Source organism: Mustelus asterias, chromosome 2, assembly GCF_964213995.1.
Source record: "Mustelus asterias chromosome 2, sMusAst1.hap1.1, whole genome shotgun sequence".
Lineage (NCBI taxonomy): Eukaryota > Metazoa > Chordata > Chondrichthyes > Carcharhiniformes > Triakidae > Mustelus > Mustelus asterias.
The window spans coordinates 30,658,057-30,680,728 of NC_135802.1; the positions used below are offsets into that span (position 1 = coordinate 30,658,057).

The window sequence follows — 22,672 nt, forward strand, 5'->3', positions numbered from 1 at the left end:
AGGTTATGAGCAGTTCAGCTTGAATTGGTTCCAAAATGCATGCACGTGTAAATAAAAGGAAAATATCACGGATGCTGGAGATCTGAAATCAGAACAGCAAGTGCTGGAAAATAAACTCAGCATCTGCGGAGAGAGAAGCAGGGAGTGGAATCCCATTAAAAAGCTTTGGGCAGGGCCTATTCTCGCTAAAGAGGCCGGCAGCATAGCGCTGAGCGGGACACTGTGCATGCGCCGATCTTTCAGAGCAGGAGTAGCCCTGCAACCCCATGTGACCCCCCCACCTCACCCGATCGCTGGGCCCCCGGGCGTTTACTGGCCAACCCCTACATCCCCTCCCACACAGTCCCGATTTTCCCCCCCTACCCACATCCCTGACCTCCAGCACCCCCCCTAGTCCCGATTTCTCCCCCCCCCCCCCACCACCCCTGCAGTCACGACGCGCCCGTCCGCCCCCCCCCCCCCCCCCCCCCCAACTCCACACCAATGGCCAGCCCTGATCGCTGGCCCCCCTCTATCCCTGCCGAGTGCAGAGCAGCAGCGGGAACCCCCAGCGATCTCCCCCTAGAGGCCCTGCCCCCATATAGTCCCTGGTGGACAGTGCCAAGGTGCCCCCTGGGCATTGCCACTTTACCCCTTGGACAGCACCAGGGGGCTAGGCTGGCAATGCCCAGAGGGCACCCCACTTACCCCTGACCCCTCCCCAGCAGGGCTGAGCCGCCATCTCCCCGCAAGTGGGGCGCTGTTGCTAAACCCCGCTGGAGTGAAACACTCCTAGCCTGGGTGGTGGGTGAGGCTAATGGGCCCGCAGACTTCTGTCCAGGGTCCGCTAATGAGATGCAAATTCTCATTTTAATAATTAATACAGCTCTGCACTGATTTCTGGGATTTATTTATTTTGCTCGGCAGCTCAGCGGGCCGGGAGAATTGCCCCCCAGAGTTCTGAAGAAGTCATATTGGACTTGAAGCGCTAACTCTGTTTCCGTCTCCACAGATGCTGCCAAACCTTCTGAGATTTTCCAGAACTTCCTGCACGTGCATGTATCTTGAATCAAGATTGAGAAATTTGATCCTCAAAATAAAATGCTGCATGTGGTAAAGATCTTGTTAAATGCTGGCTGTGGAGGTTGTTATTGTGTCCTCTGTTCCACTCTCTTCCCCTCTCCAGCACACACCCTGTGCTGCATGGGGAAGGAGCAGAGACTGGATGTACGACTTTGGTAGATTTTTTTAAAATTTTGCCTACAAAATTGGAGAAGGAGCCTCTGCATCATTTTACAGCTACTGAGTTCAAATATCCCATTCCTCTGGGACTATTGGTAGTGTATTCATCCAAAACACAATTTAATTATTTTTTTCAGAAAATATATTTCTACAATGTGGATGAAATTGATGTACTAGTTAATAATGCACAGTGGCAAATATTTCACTCCCAATAGTCTTTTGAGAATTTCTAGGTGATGAGATATTTCGTTGCTGGGTACTATAATAGAGGCATAATGTGGTCCTGCAGGAGTTGAACTCCAGAGTTGTGTACTTCTGTTTGGTAGCACTCTTTTTCTTGATGCTACAGATGATCTATTCTAGAGATTTAAGGTTATAGCGAACTTTAATTGCGTAGATGTTCGTTTTAAATAAAGGACATTTCTTGGCTATTTAACCCCTTATCAGTTCTCATAGTGGATGCAACTGAAAGTGTCTGTTTCATCTGTTGCTGTGTCTTATCAAAAGGCAACTTTATAAACTGGGTATGTAGAAAGGATACATTTCCTTGGGTTAACAAAGGTGGCTTTAGCCAAGTAGCAGCAACATTATTCTAACTTAAAAAAGGATTAAATGCGTGGGACTTTCCAAAATAATTAAAATTGGTTAACATAACTGCCAAGGTTGAGCATGTTTAATTACATATGTTTTGGTGCTTTGATGCTACTTGCGACTAAGCAACTGTAAGTTTTATTAACCGTGTCTGTGAAGGTGTTGCTCGTATCTTTACTACTATACTAACATACATGCTGAATCAATTTGCCTGCTTTGTATTTTGTTCACTCACTTATGGTTGAGTCATGTCGTGTTCACTTTCCCTACCCTATTGGAATGTACTGATTTGGTCCTCCAAATTAAAATGTCAATTGAGAACATTATTGGATGCAAGTCCACTCTGAGATTCATTGCATTACTGGAAAGAAGGATCTGTAAAAATCTCTGAAGTTCCTTTTGTTGGCGAAGGAGATTGAAAACAATTCTTGTGACAGCTTATTAGTTTCTCACATGAGGGCGTTCCAATTTATAAATTAATTAAATAAATCCACAATGAAGAGCTAATAGCTGTATACAATCTTTATGATGTGGATATGCCAGCATTGGATTGGGGTGGGCATAGTAAGAAGTCTCACAGCACCAGGTTAAAGTTCAATCGGGTTCTTTGGAATCACGAGCTTTTGGGGCACTGCTCCTTTATCAGGTGAGTGGAGAGTTGGGTTCACAAACACGGCGTACCCCCCCCCCCCCCCCGCCCACTAATTCCCATGGCAGGCGGGACGGGAGAAATCCGGCCATTGTTCTTGCAACAATGTGACTCCAGACCCACAGCAATGAGGGTGACTGCCTGCTGAAATGGCCTGCCAAGCTACTCAGTTGTACTCAAAGTGCATGCAAAAACAATTCTTTTTATAATCCAAGATTTTTTTTATCCATAGAATCTACAGTGCAGAAGGAGGCCATTCGGCCCATCGAGTCTGCACCAACCACTATCCCAGTCACTCCCTATCCCCATAGCCCCTAGCTAGTTCCTGATGAAGGGGTGAGTTAGCATGGCCAATCCACCTATCCCGCATATCTTTGGATTGTGGGAGGAAACCAGAGCACCCGCAGGAAACCCATGCAGACACGAGGAGAATGTGCAAACTCCACACGCAGTGACCCAAGCTGGGATTCGAACCCGGATCCTTGGCACTGTGAGGCAGCAGTGCTAACCACTGTGCCACCGTACTGCCCTTGTTTGCCGAATTGTTTTTTTTTATTTAAGAAAAAAGGAAGCATATTCAGGAAATCAAATAAAGTGTAGTGTGCATCATATCAGAAAGGGATTGCATAAGGATTTCAGTAAAGGTAAACATAAGGATAACATCAGTCCGAGATATGTGTAGAATAAGCGCAGGAGGGCTGATTGAGAGGCAACTCAAAGATGAGAACAAGGTTAGACCTGGGGCAATTATTTTTTTTTAAAAATTCATTCATGGGTTCTGGGTGTCACTGGCAAGGAGAGTTTTTATTGTCCATTACTAATTGTGCTTGAGAAGTGATAGTGAGCTGATTCCTTGAGTCACCCACACTGCTGTTAAGTAGGGAGTTTCAGGATTTTGGCTAAAAGACAATGAGGGAATGATGCTATAATTCCAAATCCGGATGGAGTTTGATTTGGAGTGGAACTTGCATGTTGAAGCATTTCCATGTGACTGCTGTCATTGTTCTTCTAGTTGAAAAACAATAGCAGCAGCTCAAGCTCAAGTCCTCACAACTACAGCTGGGATGTTACCAAGGCTGATGGCCTTGGCTGTTTCGTGATATCACATGAATTGAATTAGCTGAAGACTGCCATCTACAATGTTGGACATCTCAGGAGGAGACTGAGATGAAGCAGTTATGGCTGAAGATGGTTGCAAACATTCCATTTAAAAGTTTTCAAGGATAGTGGATGGGAATCACAGAATACTATAAGGCAGAAGAGGCCCTTCGGCACCGACACATGAAAGGCCCTGACCTGTCCACCTAACCCCACTTGCCAGCTCTTGGCCCATAGCCTTGAATGTTATGGTGTGCCAAGTACTCATCTAGGTATTTTTTAAAGGATGTGAGGCATCCCGCCGCCTTCACCCTCCCAGGCAGTGTATTCCAGACCGTCACCACCCTCTGGGTAAAAAAGCTTTTCCTCAAATCTCTTCTAAACCTCCCACCCTTCACTTTTAACTTGTGTCCCCTCGTAACTGACCCGGATCTTATCTTGGGATTTGTCAAATATTCCCAGGGGCAGTGGCACATTGTTGGTGGTCCAACATTATAACCTAAAATGTGGCTACACCCCCCCCCCCCCCCCCCCCCCCCCTGAATTTATAGAAATTGAAATGGAGCAAAATGGTTAAATGGTTAATGGTTAATGGTTAAATTCAGTACATCAATCATCAAACTTTTGTTTTGGTGACTTCAAAAGGTTTAGTTATGGGGAGTACCAAAATTAAGTCAAATGGAATATGGTGCTATAATGGGCAAACCTTAAATATATGACTAACACTGTGCAAGTGTGAAATACAAGCATACAAATTGATTCTGCTGAGTTTTCCTTCTCTTGTACTAGCAGGTTTTGTCAGATTCATCCTTTAAGTCTACTACAGATAATTTTACATTTGCAACAATTTCTGACAGCTTGTAGTCAAACGACTGGGTTTTGACACACGTGTGACCATCTTGGGACATGTCCAACGAGGAGGCACACCTTCTGCATTCGATCGAATCCTGGTAAGCAAACAGATCCGTCTTCCTTACACAAACTTGGATATTTTGACAGAGACAGAATACTGATTCTCTTACAAGTACTCAGAAATAATGGAACAGGAAGCCATTCAGCTCCTCAAGCCTATTCTGCCATTAAATTAGTTTATGGTTAATCTGCATTTTAGGCCCATCTACCATTCCACCCATGGTTCCATAACCCTTAAGCACCTTGCACAACAAAAAAAATCAGTCCTATGGGCTCATTTGACGTAGCTTCAACAACATTTTGGAGGAGATAATTATGGATTTCCACTACTCATTTGAAGATGCTTTTCCTGGCATGGTTACAATCTCTTGTTTCCTGACCAGAGAAAATAGTTTCTCTCTATCCACCTTAATATCTCCATTCATTGATCTTAAAACACTTCAGTTGGAGCTTCCTCTCATAGGGAATGCAATCCATGTCTAGTACTGCCGACAAAGATGATGCTTGTTTAACATAATGCTTCTGACATTATAAAAGAACATGTCCTCCAAATCAATGGCAGTGTTCCATTTATCAGTTGAGAAGCTCAGACCATGGTTTGCTTTCCTGATTGATCATTTGTTTTGTTCTTTCAACTGTGGTGGTGTCCTGCACTAATTGATTTCTCTAGTTGAAAAACCTCTTCATAACCATTCCTTTAGCATCAGATTGTTTCAGGTGGTGGTGCCATCATCTCTGAGCAAGAAGGTTGTGTGATCAGGTCTCATTCAGGACTTGAACATTTCACCAAAATTGACATTCAAGTGCAGCACTGAGTGCTTTTCTCTTAATTAATAATTAAAATAATCTCATCTGTCTGCTCAACTGCACTTTAAATCCTACACCACTGTTCAAAGAACAGAGATGTACGGCCTCAACATTTATATCTCTGCTAACATCATCTAAGCTGGCTGCTGGAGCTTCATCTCATCTGTTTGTGCACTATTGCCATTCACAGTATTGCAACACAGACGGAAGCCATTCAGCCCTTTTATTTTAGCACATTTTCACACTTTCTTTTCCCCTTTGGGGAATAGTGGGGAAGCAGTGGAAGAATTCTCAAGCTGATTAACAGCTTGTTGAACTGTGTTATGAATGCTGCTTCTGTGCTGGCCAACAAGTCCTGACTTTGGACTTAGAGTCATAGAGGTTTAAAACATGGAAACAGGCCCTTCAGCCCAACTTGTCCAAGCCGCCCTTTTTTTTTAACCACTGAGCTAGTCCCAATTGCCTGTGTTTGGCCCATATCCCTCTATATCCATCTTACCCGTTGACTTGAACCAGGAACTCCTGGTCCAGAGGTAGGGACGCTACTATTGTGCCACAGGATATATCATTATTCATCCTGTGATTCCTTTCTTTGAAATAATTATCTCACTAGCCCATTTACCATGCCTTTTTCCCCAAGAAGATTCTCTCCCTTCAAAAGTAATTTATTAACTCGTATGTACTTCGGATTCACTGAGGGTGTTAAAGTGATTTATTTCTCGACACGCCAGTCACTTCCACTTTTGTGCATGTTCTGTGACCTAGGCCAGTAGAATGGGCGTAGAGGCTGTGCTTGCCTTGCTAGAAGCTTCAGTGACGACTCCAGCCTGTGTTGTGTCGCTGTTTGGGAACCAGGCCATTCGAGTTCCCCTAATGGAGTGTGTACAGATGGTAAGTAGTGAATATGAGCCAATAGCATTGTCTGTGAGCTGGATAAGGCCATGCAAGGTGATCTTGTTTGGCAATATTGCAAGAAAAGCTCAAGTTGCAAGGCATTTTTTTTCTTTTACAGCTTTAGGTTTCAAAAATGTTTTTATTTCTGCTTGGATTGTTTCATCAACAGATGTTTGCTAGCTTGTTCTCACTGAACCTTGAATACTTTTAAAATATTTTATATTTAGCAGAATTAATTCCAGGAATCGTTTGTAGGCAACGTTTCACATCTACAATTGTTAATTGTTTGTGTGACTATCATTGTATACATGAATCTAAGAATGAGAACCTTATTGAGACAATAAATGACCAAATACAGGATGAATACCTCCATGTTGAAATCTACCACATTGCTAGGAACAAATGTCATCTAAGAGGCAGCAAATCTCCACAATGGTTTACTAGTTTGTACCCATTACCATTTTTATCGAAAAGGATTTGTAGAAACTTTTCTTAGAGTGAGAGAGTACAAATGTTGGGAAAATTGAAATGACAGGAAACTGTGGAAATGAAATGCTGATCATCAACATGCCAGTGAGGGGAAGCTGATGAATAGCATTGGGAATAATCTATTTCATAAGCTGTTGTAAATGGAGTGGGGAAGGGAGTAAATGCTGACAACTATTACAAATAGGCAACTAATGGATTTGATATTTTGTGACCATCCAATTGAAAACTTCCAACTAGCATACCCACCCTATCTGAGCTTGCTAGAGGCCAGCATCTATTGCTATCCTTAGTTGCCCTTGCGAAGGCGATGGTGCACTAGCTTCTTGAACTACAGCAGAACATGTGGTATAGGTACGCCTACAGTGCTGATAGGGAAGAAGTTCCAAAATTTTGACCAGCAACAGTGAAGGAACAGTGATGTAGTTCCAAGTCACAATGGTATGTGACGGGGAGGGGAGTTTTCTGGTGGTGGTCTTTCCATGTGCCTTATGGCCTATGTCGTTCTAGCTTGAAAATGTGACTTCTGAGATAATACACGCATTCTCAGCGGAGGGAGGTTGTGTTGAAAAGGATAATGGTTGGCTCAACTGAGAACTCTATTTAACTAAAATGGAAATGAAGTAAGTTCTGTTGGTAGTTTGGCATTAAGAAAGTAATGAGAAGCATATTTAGCAATTCTGATTTGTTTTTCTAAATTGACTGTTCCAAACAGCAAAGCAGTTAAATCGTTGAAAATGTATTCATATTTATTTCCCTTATTTCACTGTACAACTAGAAATAACATTAAACATTTACCACACAACTTAGACAAGTCTGCAGTTAAATTAAAATCACTAAAATTGCCCATAAAGTTTATTACTCAATGTTGGAAATGCTTTGCTAGCTGACGATATTGCTCCAGTCTCAGTCAACCAGCCTGTCGACACTATTGTGCAGGGAATCAAAGTCTTAGCAGCATGAAGAACATTGCTAGGGAGCAATGAATGATTTGACATTGTACTGTGGTCCAATGGTTATGATACTGAACCAACAATCCAAAGGTGATGAACCTACATGCCATCTGGTAGGTTGAGGGCCAGCACTAACCAAAACAATTATGCAAGCTTTTGGATTGTCACTCTCAGCTCAGCTCTGGAATTCAGCTGTTATGTTTATGCTCTCCCCGCACCATCCCCCTATCCACCCCAACAAATGTTTTAAAAAACCTGATGCCACAGGAAACTTGTGACTTTGCAGATGACTTTATTTATTTTTCTTTAAAGAAAACCTACATTTTGGCTGGAATTTTACTTGCACGCCTGCTCCGAATACGGGGGGTGGGAGAGTCTCGGAAAACGGCATTTTCCTTTGGCCTCGGGCAGGATTGTACGAGCCTGGGGTGGACGTGCCGGTAAAATTCCGCCCTTTGTGTTGGTACAGGAAAAACTTTCAATGATATTTCCCTGAGTGTGCAATTGAATTAATTAAAATAAAAGTTCCTTGAAAATTTTTAAAGCTTGTTTCAGTTTGAAAAGGAGAAATGATGACAGCTTATTGTGGACAATATCATTGACTTTGAGTGATGATGCCTTTCTCTCTAACAAAGCCTGGCTATACCTTCCACTATTTGCACTAATTAAACCACTGCGATATTCTCATTCAGATATCTTCTCTGCTTTCCTCCCTCGGTCTTTGCACTGACCCTCAACTGATTTTGACCTACAAACTGAACTCTCATTGCTCTCTCTCCCTTGAGTTCCCTGCTCTCCCCTACCTCCTTAAATCTCTCCCTTCACTTTAACTTTCCTATCCATATTTGCGGCTACCCTCATAATCTTGCTATCTTTCCTGGCCTCACTACTCCCATTGTAACCAACACTGATAAGGCAATCTCTAATCATTTTACTTTATTGCTGTCCACCCATGTTTCCCATTTCCCCTTCCAACCAACCCCCTATGTCTGATCTTGGGGGAAAAAAAGCTTTTCCTCAAGCCACTTAGTTCTCCAATTTTAACAACCCCCAACTCTTGGAACTTAATTCATTAATATTTCTGTAGCTACTGATTTGCCAAATCACACCCTCTGCAACACCTTTGGAGCCCTTATCCTCATTCAGACCATTACAGTCTCTCTCTCCCTTGTCAGTCTCCTTGATATACTCTTGTGTCCATTCTCTTAAATCCAAGGAAAGCAGGTTTGGAAATCATTGGCTGGCACCTAATTTAGCCACCCAGATAGCATTATGTGGATTATTATTGGGCCTTGTTCTCTCCCACTAAGACTGCTTACTATTGAAACATCATCTAACGACCCACAACATCCCATCCTTTCCACTCCTACCTCCTGCACTCTTGGCCCAGCAACAAGTGGATTTCTCTGTCCAATAGATCAAGACCATTCGTTCAGCTGCCTCTGCTGCTTCCTGTCCTTCCTCTGGCTCATCTAGTCAGGCTTCTCCTAATGTTCACTGCTACCCTAGCCTGGAATTCATCTCTTGCTTTAGTTTTGATTCTATCTCCTACCTTTCTCTCTCTGAGCTCATCTTGTCCATGAGCTCCATCTCTTTGCTGCTCCTATTCCAATCAAACCATTGACCTCTGAACTTCCCATCCTGTGCCTAACGCTAGCTCATCTTAATCATAGAATCCCTACAGTGCAGAAGGAGGCCATTCGGCTCATTGAGTCTGCACTGACAACAATCCCATCCAGGCCCTATTCCCGTAACCCCATGTATTTACCCTGCAAATCCCCTGACACTGATTGTCAATTTAGCATGGCCAATCAACCTAACCTGCACATCTTTGGAGTGTGGCAGGAAACCGGAGCACCCGGAGAAAATCCACGCAGACATGGGGAGAACGTGCAAACTCCACACAGACTCGGGACTGCTCCTTCTATTTCTTCCATGCCCCTCAGCGATGTCATCTGAAAACCCTGAAGCAAGTTCCATACATTTGCTGATGACATCCTGTTCTACCTCACCACCTGACTCTCTCAACTGCTTCACTGTCTCTAAATTGGAAGACTGCTTGTCTGACTTCGTGTGCTGGATGAGCAGATAATGTCCTTCAACTACATTTTATAAATATGGAAACCATTGTTTTCAGTCCCTGTCACTGACTCCACTCCTGCCTCAGTTCATCTGCAACTCACACATTCCATCCAGGTTTTTGTTACGTCTACATTATAGCAATAGACTCCTGGTTGGCTGCCCGTGTTCTCCCCGCTAAACTTGAGGCCATCCAAAACTCTGTGGCATGTGTCCTAACTTGCATCAAGTCCAGTTCACCTATCATCCCTGTGTTGACCCTCATTGGCTCTCAGTTTAGCCTCAATTCTAAAATTTCCCTTTCCATAGTCTTGGAATCTCGGATCTCTATAATTACTTCTGCCCTACATCCCTGTTATTTACCTCTAATGCTGGCCTCTTCAACATCCCCAACTGTAATTCCTTTTCCATTGATGGTCATGCTTAGAGCTGCTAAGGTGCAAGGTCTGGAGTTAATTCCCCAAACCCCTCTAACTTTGTATGTCTCTTCCCTTTAAAACACTCTTTAAATCACAGTTCTTTGACCAGGCTTTTGGTTATCTAATAGCCCCTTGTGTACCTCTGTGTCAAATTTTGTTTTGTTACACATCTGTCAAATGCCTTGGAAATGTTTACTAGATTAAAGATGCTATATAAAGCAAGTTCTAGTTGTAAATGGTGATTGTCATATCAATAGTTTTGAATTTGTAACTTTTACATTTTATTTCCTTTAAATTGTTATTTTAGACTCAGGAAGTACAAAAAGCTATGGATGAAAAGAAGTTTGATGAAGCAGTTAAACTGCGAGGCAGGTAAGACGAAGACTGCAGTGAGGAAATTGGGATCATTGGTGGCCATTTTTGGGTACTGAAAAATGGCATCCACTGTGCTCCCGTACACTTGTGGGGTGAATTGTGCCAAATGCCGTATCGTGCAGTGAATGTTTGCTGAAAGTATGCAGAGCAGGCAGATCATGCTATCAATCATTGTGAAACTCTGATATGACACCACTGCTGCCATTTGATGGTCAACCTACCAGCTAAACATTTCTCTTAATCTCATGCAGTGGAGCATGTGCTCAGCAGCAGGAACAGCCCCTCCATCTGAGTTATGTTCAGGTCTTTTGTTGTTAACTTCTTTCAGCTGTTGCTATGATTCTGTAAGTGTTTGGTGCTTCCTCTTGTTTCAACTTGCAAAAGTCTAAAGGGAGTGGTGTGGCAGGTGCTCAATGAGACTGTGTTGACTTCAAAGCTTTTGTGCAAACGTTTGCACAGTGCTCACCTTGGAACACAACCTGACTTCTAGAATAAACAAAGGCTATGCAGAGGAGGACAAGCTCTGGACGAGGAATAGGTAAAGGATTCTCTGAGAACACTTCTCTCCTGTGCTTCAGATTTTACATCCTCATTGAATTCTGCCACCAGCTCCAACCACAGCTAAAACCTCAAAGCTGGCCCAAGACCACTTTGTCAGTGGCAGTGAAGAAGCCCTTTATGCATCTCTCTCTTTCCAGGCAGGAACCTGAGCTATTGCAACTTGTGCCACCCACTGTACTGTGTGGTGGTCACTGACTCTCTATCGCAATAGAACTAACTGCATTTTATTCACTTTTTCACCAGGGACCAGCAAATGGAGAGTGCAGGTAACATTTTTAGGATTGCCAGCAAAACCAGACGGAACTCGGTGTCCAACAGGTGTGTGATTGTAGGCAGAGAATAATGCTGGTCAATTCATGGAATCCTGGCAGCAGTCAGAAAGCTTTCATTCTGCAACAGTCCACTGTGTTAGCTGCATTTGGACCACCATGAATAAGGATCCTTTCTGACATGGTTCATGACTCTGGTGTGCAGCCCTTGCATAACTGTACAGCATTCATCCAACAAGAGTCACCGTCATATCCAGGTGCCATCTTGAAAAGGTGTCCAGCATCTCTGAAGAAAGAAGGTGGGCCCACCTGAGAACGAATGTGGATCTCCTGGTACATTCAGAGACTGAAAGATGGGCCCCTCGAGGGCCCTGAATCTGGAAGATCCATCTGTAAATCCACCCTCCCGACCCACTGCTGTAGTGTTCCAGAGTCCAGAGTTGCGGGCTGCCCTCATCCTGAACTCCAGAATCAGCCTCAGGCTTTGTTCAGGTGACTCCCGACATCGACACACCACAATTCCAAATAGGTTTCACTTCAGCATGTTTTCCCACTGGCATCATGAAGAATCTGGCGGAGGGGTGGAGATCAGACCTTAATATGCATCCCGTTAACAGGATGCAAATGAGGTTCATGTCAGCCTCGACCAGGTTTTCTGCCCCGCCATTATAGGCGCCCACTGTAAATTTCCACCGGCGAGAAACAATTTTCTGGGACTTCTGCCACATTCTTCCCTAGGCCTGCCATTGATCCCAGGGGCTTGGAAGAATTCCACCCAACGTGCTAGCTGACTGAGCTACTTTGGAGGAGCCCTGCAGTGCAAGACGTCAAGATTCATGGTGATTTTCTGCATGCTGACCTGAGGGGATGGCCTTCGGCACCAGCTATATTATGAGTAGTTGGTAGAGGAGGAACGTGGGGAGGAGGAAGAGAGAAAGAAACCTCATCAACTCTTTTCTGTCTGGTTTGTCCCTGAAGGACTCATTGCAGTGAGCTACCAGTAACTCTAACTTCAATTGCCTATTGACCAAGGATCCTGCACCTTAGCATCTCTCTGTTATTGACCATCATATTGTCTGTCTGTCCACAATATAAAAATAAAAGCCACCACAAAAACAAATTTGATTATGCATTGTTTATTGGGCATGTGTCTGGAGGATCTCCTGGAACATGCCGCTCTTCCCCTTCCATGGCCTCTAGTGCAGCATCCAAACATGTTAGCTCACGCTCTCATACTGTGCCACTCTGCACCATATCCCAGGGCAGATTCACTTCCTGTGTGACTGCCAGCACCTGCTCCAGCCACAATGCACCTCCTCTTTAAGAGCTGCAAGCAATTCAGGCTAACCACTCACTGTACAGTTCCCTATAGATGTGGCTATATCGCACTATAGTGTTAGCTGGCGCTCAGATCACAAGAATGGGCAGGTCGCATTCAAAGAGCATGGGTTAATTGCGTAGCAATTCTCGTGACTGTTTGAGGGGATATTGAAATTACCCCCTGCATCTTCTGATTTATGCTTGGAGTTATTACCTAGTGACCTTCAGTTTTTCAACCAATCAATGCAGACTGTCAAACGTGTAGCACAACTAAATACATTCAAAATGTATTGGTGCGCATGGTCTTGCAATAGAAGTGCTTGATCTGTGCAGAATAAATTTCATTAATATTTTAGATTACATTGTTCAGAAAGACTTAGTTTGGCACGCTTACTCATAAGACACTCTTTTTTGCATGTACCAAGAAAAATTCAATGTTGATAATGGAACTAATTTTCAGTGACTAATCTCGAGCTAATTACTGAAAAAGCCGAATGCTGTGGATGCTGGTAATGTGGAGTAAAAACAGATAATGCTGGAAATATACTGATCTGATCTGATTGTTTGCAGCATTTTCTGTATTCATTTTTTAAAAAATATGTACGTTGTACATTGGAACAAAGTTTGGGCAGAATTTTCCTTAAAAAAATGGCAAAGTTTTGACACTCTGTCCAAAAAAAGCAGTGTTTTGTGCCGTCATCGAAAGGATGATGAGAGTTTCCTGTTGGAGTCTGACACTGAATTCAGTAAGAAGAATATGTCAGCTAGCTTTGGTTATTTGTAATTATACATTTTTAAAAGGTTTTAATATGCTTGCCAATCTTTAATTATAAAATCTCCACAGCAAAGCCCTTTTCTGTGGTGTAAACAACTGAAGTAATGACCATCATCTTTAACATTGCGGCTATCTTGTAACATCATATATTGTCCAAATATGAACATTGTATCGATTTTATACCTCTACTGGTGATCTGCTGAATTATTGCATGAGGTAGAACCATTTCTATAAACAGGCAAGATATAGAAATAGCGATGAGTAACTCAAGTCCTGACTCCCCAAAGCCAGTCCAATAGCTACAAGGCATAAAGTCAAGAGTGTAATGGAATACTCTTCCCTTGCTGGATGAGTATGGCTACAACAACATTTGAAGCTCAACACACTCCAGGAAAAGCAGCCAGCTTGATGGGCACCTCCTTCTCCAGAACAAGTAACAGCTAAAAGGCCAACTTTGGAGGATCTACGGGCACATCAGCCATGATGGACACATGAGCCACCACTTGCCAGCTGTGGGAGGCAGTGCAAAATCACCCAGTTGCAGTTTGCCTCGAGACTAATGATATAGAAATGAATCAATGTTGAAGTTGAATTTTGTCATATCCAATTAGATTGGCATTCAGTTAGTGATGTCAGTAGCCTCATGGTTAAGGTACTGGACCAGTGACCTCGAGGACAGGAATTCATATTCTAGTATCTCAAAAATTGACCTGCCTGATTGTCATCAAGTCCCAGTTGATTCACGTTGGTTAATGTGCTTCAGGGAATGTAATCTGTCATTACTACGTGGTCTGGTCTTATGTACAGTGTGTGGTTAATAGGACGGCACAGTAAATGCTGACTTGACAACTGTCGCGCAAATCACAAAACCAACTCGAAAAGGCTAATTTCTTAATCAAATTCAGCATATCCTTCTTATCCATTGTATTTCCTTCAACATTTAATCATACCATCTTTCAGAGGGCCAGAGAATGAGGTGCGGCTCCAGCAGCAATTTAATGTGTGTGGTCTTCAGACTTCTGAGCTCACCTCGATGTTAAATTTATTTTAAAACAATGAGAGAGGGGTGGGAGGAGGGGGTTGTCCCTTGTTCCAAAGCACTTAATACCTGATTGAAGGATCTGGAATTGGGAAAGAGGGGGCCCACTGAGAGTCATCCCTGGCCCTTACTAGGAAGGGCCTACCACTATCCAGTTAAGTGCCCGAGTGGCACTTAATTCAGTGGGCCTTCTCTAAAAGAGGTGATGCAGGGTCCATCTCAGCAGTCAGGCAACACCCCCATCACCTCTATTACATATCGTCCAATAAAAATTAATCTGTACAATCTGTCTAATTAGTTTGTTTTCCCTCAATGCCAGTTTTGGATGGCACAGTGGTTAGCACTGCTGCCTCACAGCAATTCCTGGATTGGGCCACTGTCTGTGCGGAGTTTGCACATTCTCCCAGTTTCTGCATGGGTTCCCTCCGGGTGCTCTGGTTTCCTCCCACAGTCCAAAAATGTGCAGGTTAGGTGCATTGGCTATGCTAAATCCCCCTCAGTGTACCCGAACAGGCTATGGAGTGTGGCGACTAGGGGATTTTCACAATAACTTCATTACAGTGTGAATGTAAACCTACTTGTGACTAATAAATAAACTTTACTTTAATTCCTGGTGGCATGACATGGGAACAATACTCCCTTCCAAGGTCAAAGACTTCCATGCTCCTCATCCTTTACGCTCCCTGTGCCTTGTCTTTCATCAGTATATCCATGGAGAAAGATGGCTTGCGTTTCATCGTATAAGTTTCATTATGCATGAATGTTATCAATAAAATTGTCAGTTTGCGCTTGTTAAATACTTTGCAGGGATGCAACATTCATATATAACCTTAGTCTAATGGGATTGATCAGTAATTTTTCAAAAGTGTTTACTGGTTAATTATACAATATAATATGTTAAGGTGCAAATACACATTTTACATAGAATAGAAGACATCAAATTCCACATGTATGCTGCCTACGCCTGGCTCTACTTCTCCACCATCTCATTCAGCCTCTCTGCTGCCTGCATGCTGTTGGACTACTTGTTCAAAATCCAGTCCTAGATGTGCCAGAATATCTTTCTATTAAACATGGAAAGACCTAAGCTGCTGTTTTCTGTCACCACCACCACCACACTCTTCCATTGCCATGAAATACCTCACCATGAATTACGTTGTCACACACTCGGAGTTGAACCAGATTGCTTGCAATCCTATTTCATAGTGATTCACTTCAGAACCTATATCCCATACATTATGTGGACCAGCAGCTTACACCTCCGGGCCATTCATAGAATCTTGCAGATTAAGAATTAAGATTAAGAATAATAACATTCTTAAGGCTGGATAATAAAGCCTGCATATAATAAACAGGACAAAACTAAATAATAACAAGATAGCACCTTGATAAAATTTGATGGATGTGCCAGCTCATAGTTGGCCTAGTTTTTAGTCTTATTCTATTCATGTAAGGGCTTGTAGCTGCATTAAACCTAAACAAGCTATCTTTTTTTAATTAGCTCAAACCTCGGATGCCAGGATTGCATCAAGCATTATCCATATTCAGGGATTTTTTTTTCTCATTCAGTTAGTATAATACCTTCTTAATTTACAACTCAATTATGAGGGGCGTGGATAGGGAACAGCTGTCCCCCTTAGTTGAAGACTCAGTTACGAGGGGACACCAGTTAAAAGTGAGGGGTGGAAGATTTAGGGGGGATTTAAGGAAAACCCTTTTTACTCAGAGGGTGGTGACAGTCTGGAATGCACTGCCTGGGAGGGTGGTGGAGGCGGGATGCCTCGCATCCTTTAAAAAATACCTGGGTGAGTACTTGACACGCCATAACGTGCAAGGCTATGGGCCAAGTGCTGGCAAGTGGGATTAGGTGGGCAGGTCAGGGCATTTCATGCTTTGGGCCAAAGGGCCTCTTCTACAATGTAGCATTCTGTGACAGTGTATGTAGTTGACACCAATAATGTTGACTAATCTTTCATATCTTGTTTTGAAATATGAGTCTAGTCTGTTTTTTTTTGTCATTTCTATCTGCAGGAGTTTTGAGAACAACTTGAACATTTACAAGTCATTATCACACAGGAAACCAGATGGAGAGCAGCCTTCTGTAAGTGCACAGTGAATTGATAATCATCGTGACACGTGATTACTATTTCTAAAAGGCAGTAAAACTCAAGTGATAGTAATTCGAAGCTTTACATACTTGTGTAAGGCCTCGACTTTATGCTGCAGTGTCAGGCCGGTAAAGCAGCAGCCCATTTTATGTCTATACCAATTCTCAACTGTTTTCATCCCACAGTCCAAAGATGTGCAGGTTAGGTGGATTAGTAATGCTGGATTGTCACTTGGTGTCCGGGGATATGTGGGTTGGGTGGCTTGGTGGGTGCGTGGGATTTCAGGGCCTGGGTGAGATGCTGTTTCGAGGAGACGGTGTGGACTTGATGGGCCGAGTGGCCTCTTTCTGCATTGTGAGGATTCTATGGTTCAATGGAACTGGCTGGGTCCCTTTTCTATTGAAAGGTGAAGGCTGATGGGTGAAATAGTTGGGGTCTTAAAATTATGAAAGGTTCTTGTAGAGGGGCATAAAATATTCTCACTTGTGGAGAAGAACAAAATTAGAGATCATTGATTTGATTTACTCTCTAAGAAATCAAATGGAAATTTCAGGTAAAACTTCCTAACCCCAAAAAATGGTTAGAATGTGAAACTTGCTATCGCAAAGGAGTGGTTGAGGCAAATAGCAGAGATGCACTTAAGGAGAAGTTTGGTAAAGTATATGATGAAAAAAGGAATAGATATGTTGAAGGAGTATGAAAAAGGGTGGGGGTAGTCTCCTTTGTGTGGCATGGACCTGTTTCTGTCCTGTAAATACTGCATTAAATGTTAGTGGTTTGCTGAAACTGTAACAGTGCTGGAATAGATCAAATCACATTGTGTGCTGTCCTGTTCATGGATGTCTAAAAGTCCAACCTCACTCCTGTTCTTCCCCTCTCTTTTTACCCTCAGAGCAATTTCACCGTGGCAGTCCTTAACGTGGGTGCCCCAGCAGCTGGTATGAATGCAGCTGTTCGCTCTGCAGTGAGAACTGGCATCTCCCAAGGTCACAAGATGTTGGCAGTGACTGATGGGTTTGATGGTTTTATAAAAGGGCAGGTGAGTTACCCAATTGTCTAAACTTGTTTATGTCATGTGTTTTTTCATCTTTCCAAAATTGGTATTACCAATATTTTGAAAGAAAAGACATGGAAAAAAATAATTGCCTTGCATGCATTCCAAAGTGAAATGGATGAATTGCACAATTTTATGGGATATCTCATTTTTGCACAAGTTTGTAAACTTGTGACTATGTACAAGAAGGTTTGGGACTATTGTGAGGACACACCAGCAATGTACCTAATTAGTCCTATCACATCTTGTCAAAATAACTATATCAAAAGAAGCTGCTTGTTCCATTATAACAAAGTGATTATAATTTTGTGTTTAAGATAATGAGACAAATTTTGTACACTATACAAAGTTATATGGAGTACCTGAACATCAATGGGCATGTGTATGAGTGTCATTTCTATAGGGACCAACCCTCAACATTTGGGAACCCAGTTACATAACCATTTCACTTTGCTAATTCTCTCCCTACCTTCAAGCGCCACATTACAACCCATGTTGCTTTAAGATATTGAGATATTGACACCTTTCTCTCCACCTTCAAACTATTTGATTTTATACAGTGCTCAAGTAAAAGCACAATTATAATATGGAGTGTGCATAGTGGCAATAAAATTAAAATTAACTGTTGCAATTATCATTGGTACAAATTCAAGTATGTACAGAGAGTATAATGCTTTTTGGGGATCCTGGATTCATACTAACATTTTCTGTGCTTTGGATGAAACTATCTCATTATTCAGATGACTTGCCATTACGGAAGGGAGGAAGGTACCACCTTTACTCAGTGCACAATCCTGTGACTTCACTTCCATGATGTTTATTGCTGTTTAAATCCCCTTAGAGTAACTAGCAATGGGAAATGCATAACATCTGTGCCAGTGTCACCCACATTCCAGGAGCAAAGTGAAAAGAAGCATGCCACTGAGCACAAACTAATACTGAATCACAGACTCACTTAAAAAGCTGTAGGGTTACCTATTACAAGAGTGCAAATTCATACTGATGCAGAATAGGTGCTGATGTAAAGTTGGAGTTGGGATGCATTCTTGGAATTGAACAAGACGGGGTTTTGCTGTGTATCTGACCATGTTAGACCAAAGTGTTCCAAACTCTATTACCGATGCCACCTGGTTTATAGAATGCCAAACATGTCATGGTATGGAGAATTTGAATTCAGTACCAGTTTGAACAGACAGACTGTCATTAGGATGCAGGTTGCTTCAGGCATGAATTGGCAGCGTGCCTATAGTAAGCCTAAAAAAGATCTTGCTGCTCTTTTGACTTATCAGGGAGGCTTAAATGGTTTAGGCTTTTATTTTAACCTGATCGACATGCTAGTTGTGTAGCAGCTTTTCTTTTAAGCCAGTCCGACACTCTGCCATTTAGATTTGATCTGCTTGACATTGCCACTTAGTTGAATTGAAATGTTAGTACTATTAGCGTACACCGGATTACTTAAAGCTGAAAGTAGATCAGTTTACAAAGTGGGCATCAATGTTAGGAGAAATGTTTCTCCCTCTGCTTCTTATTCATATGTAATATGAGTGGAAGAATTGCCATACGACTCTGCAGTCAATATAAATATGATCCTGGATTTTAGCCTCAACCTTGTCCTCTACTGTGCCAATTACTATTTCTTGAAGAACAGCCTTTTTTTTAGGTCAAGTGCTTATCATTGAGTACTTTTGAGTCAGAGTTGAGTTGCTTTGTTGTTAGAAGAGAGATGTATGACTGCATGTTTAGGGTTCCCATAGCTATAATGAGTTTGGGTGGGGGAATTGGTAGAGAGTACACTGGTGGGTGCTGACATCAATGGACGTGATTTTGAAAGACCACTCAACTAAGTAAATATGAAGTGTAACACTATTTACTTATATTTTTACTTTACCTAGATTTGGTTACTTTTATAAAATGATTTGCAAGTGGATTAATTCATTATTTTTCAGACATAAAATGAAGCTTAAACTGGAATGGCGCCTGAAGGATCCACATGGTTCATTTTTAAATGGAGTATTGTCGCAAACATGTGACTCCATAGCTTGCAGATAGCACGGCCTCAACAGAAGTAGTCTCTTATGAAGAGGACTTTGGATGCAGACTTGCACGTGGAGTTGTTTAATAACCTCATCTACCTCAGACTATTAGAACATATGTTGATACCTGCGATTTAACATGAGACAAATAAATAAACAAAGCAAGTTCCCAATCTCAGTGAGCAGTCTCTTAGGACTGTTCAGCATTGGACCAGTTTCGGACAGCTGATAACTGGTTTCTAACAAAGACTAAAGAATGGTGGTATGTTCCGTGCTTTGCCTGACAACTGGGACACATTGCTTAGCATGGGAGAGTTTGAAGCCGAGGAAACAAAGATAAAGAATAGGAAAAGTTGAAAAGGTACAGGATATATTACAATGACTGACTTTTCTGCTCTTCCTTCAGATCAAAGAAATAAAGTGGGGCGATGTTGGAGGCTGGGTCGGCCAAGGTGGTTCCCTTTTAGGCACTAAACGGTAAATACAGTGCTAAAAACAGAGTGTATGTATTTAATCCAGAGTGAATATAATGTAAATCGGTATTCTTAAATGCCATCGCTTGAGAAATAGAGGAAGTTTGATTGCAATGTGGTTTCGAATGCACTTTTCTACTATTGGAAGAGATTTGTTCAATCCAGTTATTAGTGATCAAAGTTTGAGCCTATAGATTTTTTTCATTCGCAATTGGCGTGGTTCGTTTAGATAAGGAACAGGAGTGGGAGTAAGCCATTCAGTCCCTTAACCACTCTTGACTGATCTGATGGATTAGGGATTAGTTCTCTCTCACCCTTGACTCTCTCGTCAATCAAAAAAGTGCCTAACTCAGCCTTGAGCCTATTCAATGACCTAACCTCCATTGCAAACTGCTGTGGGAACAAGCTGCTAGAGGGTACAATTTTATCTTTTAAAAAGCATTTAGATAGTTACATGGGTGCGATGGGTACAGAGGGATATGGGCCAAATGCAGGCAATTGGGATTAGTTTAGGGGTTTTAAAAAAAATAAGGGCGGCATGGACAAGTTGGGCCGAAGGGCCTGTTTCCATGCTGTAAACCTCTATGACTCTATGGCATGCTTGGGGAGAGAACTCTGAACATTAACAACCCTCTGAGAGAAGAAATTTCTCCTAATCTCTGCCTTAAATGGAGAGATCCCTTATTTTGAAATTGTGCCATGTAGTTCTAGATCCACCCAACTGCCCCCCATCAGAAGAAACATCCTCTCAACATCTATCCTGTCAAGCCTAGAGGTCACCCTGTTGGGAGTTTTCTATAGGCCACTGAAAAGTTCCAGAGATGTAGAGGAAAGGATTGCAAAGATGATTCTGGATAGGAGCGAAAGTAACAGGGTAGTTGTTATGGAGGACTTTAACTTTGCAAATATTGACTGGAAAAACTATAGTTCGCGTACTTTAGATGGGTCAGTTTTTGTCCAATGTGTGCAGGAGGGTTTCCTGACACAGTATGTAGATAGGCCAACAAGAGGCGAGGCCACATTGGATTTGGTACTGGGTAATGAACCAGACGAGGTGTTAGATTTGGAGGTAGGGGAGCACTTTGGTGATAGTGACCACAATTCGGTTATGTTTACTTTAGCGATGGAAAGGAATAGGTATATACCGAAGGGCAAGAGTTATAGCTGGGGGAAAGGAAATTATGATGCGATTAGGCGAGATTTAGGATGCGTAGGTTGGGGAAGGAAACTGCAGGGGATGGGCACAATTGAAATGTGGAGCTTGTTCAAGGAACAGCTACTGGGTGTCCTTGATAAGTATGTACCTGTCAGGCAGGGAGGAAGTGGTAGAGTAAGGGAACCGTGGTTTACTAAAGAAGTTGAATCTCTTGTAAAGAGGAAGAAGGAGACTTATGTAAAGATGAGACGTGAAGGCTCAGTTAGAGTGCTTGAGAGTTACAAGTTAGCCAGGAAGCACCTAAAGAGAGAGTTAAGAAGAGCCAGGAGGGGACATGAGAAGTCTTTGGCAGGTAGGATCAAGGAAAACCCTAAAGCTTTCTATAGGTATGTCAGGAATAAAAGAATGACTAGGGTAAGATTAGGGCCAGTCAAGGACAGTAGTGGGAAGTTGTGCGTGGAGCCTGAAGAGATAGGAGAGGTGCTAAATGAATATTTTTCGTCCGTATTCACGCAGGAAAAAGACAATGTTATTGAGGAGAATACTGAGATACAGGCTATTGGACTAGACAGGATTGAGGTTAATAAGGAGCGAGGTGTTAGCAATTCTGGAAAGTGTGAAAATAGATAAGTCCCCTGGGCCGGATGGAATTTATCCCAGGATTCTCTGGGAGGCTAGGGAGGAGACTGTAGAGACTTTGGCTTTGATCTTTAGGCCATCATTGTCTACAGGAATAGTGTCAGAAGACTGGAGCATAGCAAATGTTGTCCCCTTGTCCAAGAAGGGGAGTAGAGACAACCCTGGTAATTATAGACCAGTGAGCCTCACTTTTGTTGTGGGCAAAGTTTTGGAAAGGATTATAAGAGATAGGATTTATAATCATCTAGAAAGGAATAATTTGATTAGGGATAGTCAACACAGTTTTGTGAAGGGTAGGTCGTGCCTCACAAAACTTATTGAGTTCTTTGCGAAGGTGACCAAAGAGGTGGATGAGGGTAAAGCAGTTGATGTGGTGTATAAGGATTTCAGTAAAGCGTTTGATAAGGTTCCCCACGGTAAGCTATTGCAGAAGATACGGAGGCATGGGATTGAGGGTGATTTAGCGGTTTGGATCAGGAATTGTCTAGCTGTAAGAAGACAGAGGGTGGTGGTTGATGGGAAATGTTCATCCTGGAGTTCAGTTACTAGTGGTGTACCGCAAGGATCTGTTTTGGGGTCACTGCTGTTTGTCATTTTTATAAATGACCTGGATGAGGGCGTAGAAGGATGGGTTAGTAAATTTGCAGATGGTACTAAAGTCGGTGGAGTTGTGGACAGTGCGGAAGGTTGTTGCAGGTTACAGAGGGATATAGATAAGCTGCAGTGCTGGGCTGAGAGGTGGCAAATGGAGTTCAATGCGG

At 42.6% G+C, this 22,672-nt stretch overlaps 1 protein-coding gene across 5 annotated transcripts in view; it reads left to right on the plus strand.

Annotated features, from left to right (window-relative positions):
• Positions 1–22,672, plus strand: part of pfkpa (phosphofructokinase, platelet a) — a 115,192-nt gene that overhangs the window by 54,781 nt on the left and 37,739 nt on the right. For all 5 annotated transcript variants that reach the window (XM_078232853.1, XM_078232890.1, XM_078232863.1 and 2 more), the window contains 6 exons: positions 4,417–4,509; positions 6,044–6,169; positions 10,417–10,481; positions 16,480–16,549; positions 17,449–17,595; positions 20,050–20,120. In XM_078232853.1, the coding sequence (XP_078088979.1) occupies positions 4,417–4,509; positions 6,044–6,169; positions 10,417–10,481; positions 16,480–16,549; positions 17,449–17,595; positions 20,050–20,120 (572 nt within the window). The remainder of the gene's footprint in view (positions 1–4,416; positions 4,510–6,043; positions 6,170–10,416; positions 10,482–16,479; positions 16,550–17,448; positions 17,596–20,049; positions 20,121–22,672) is intronic.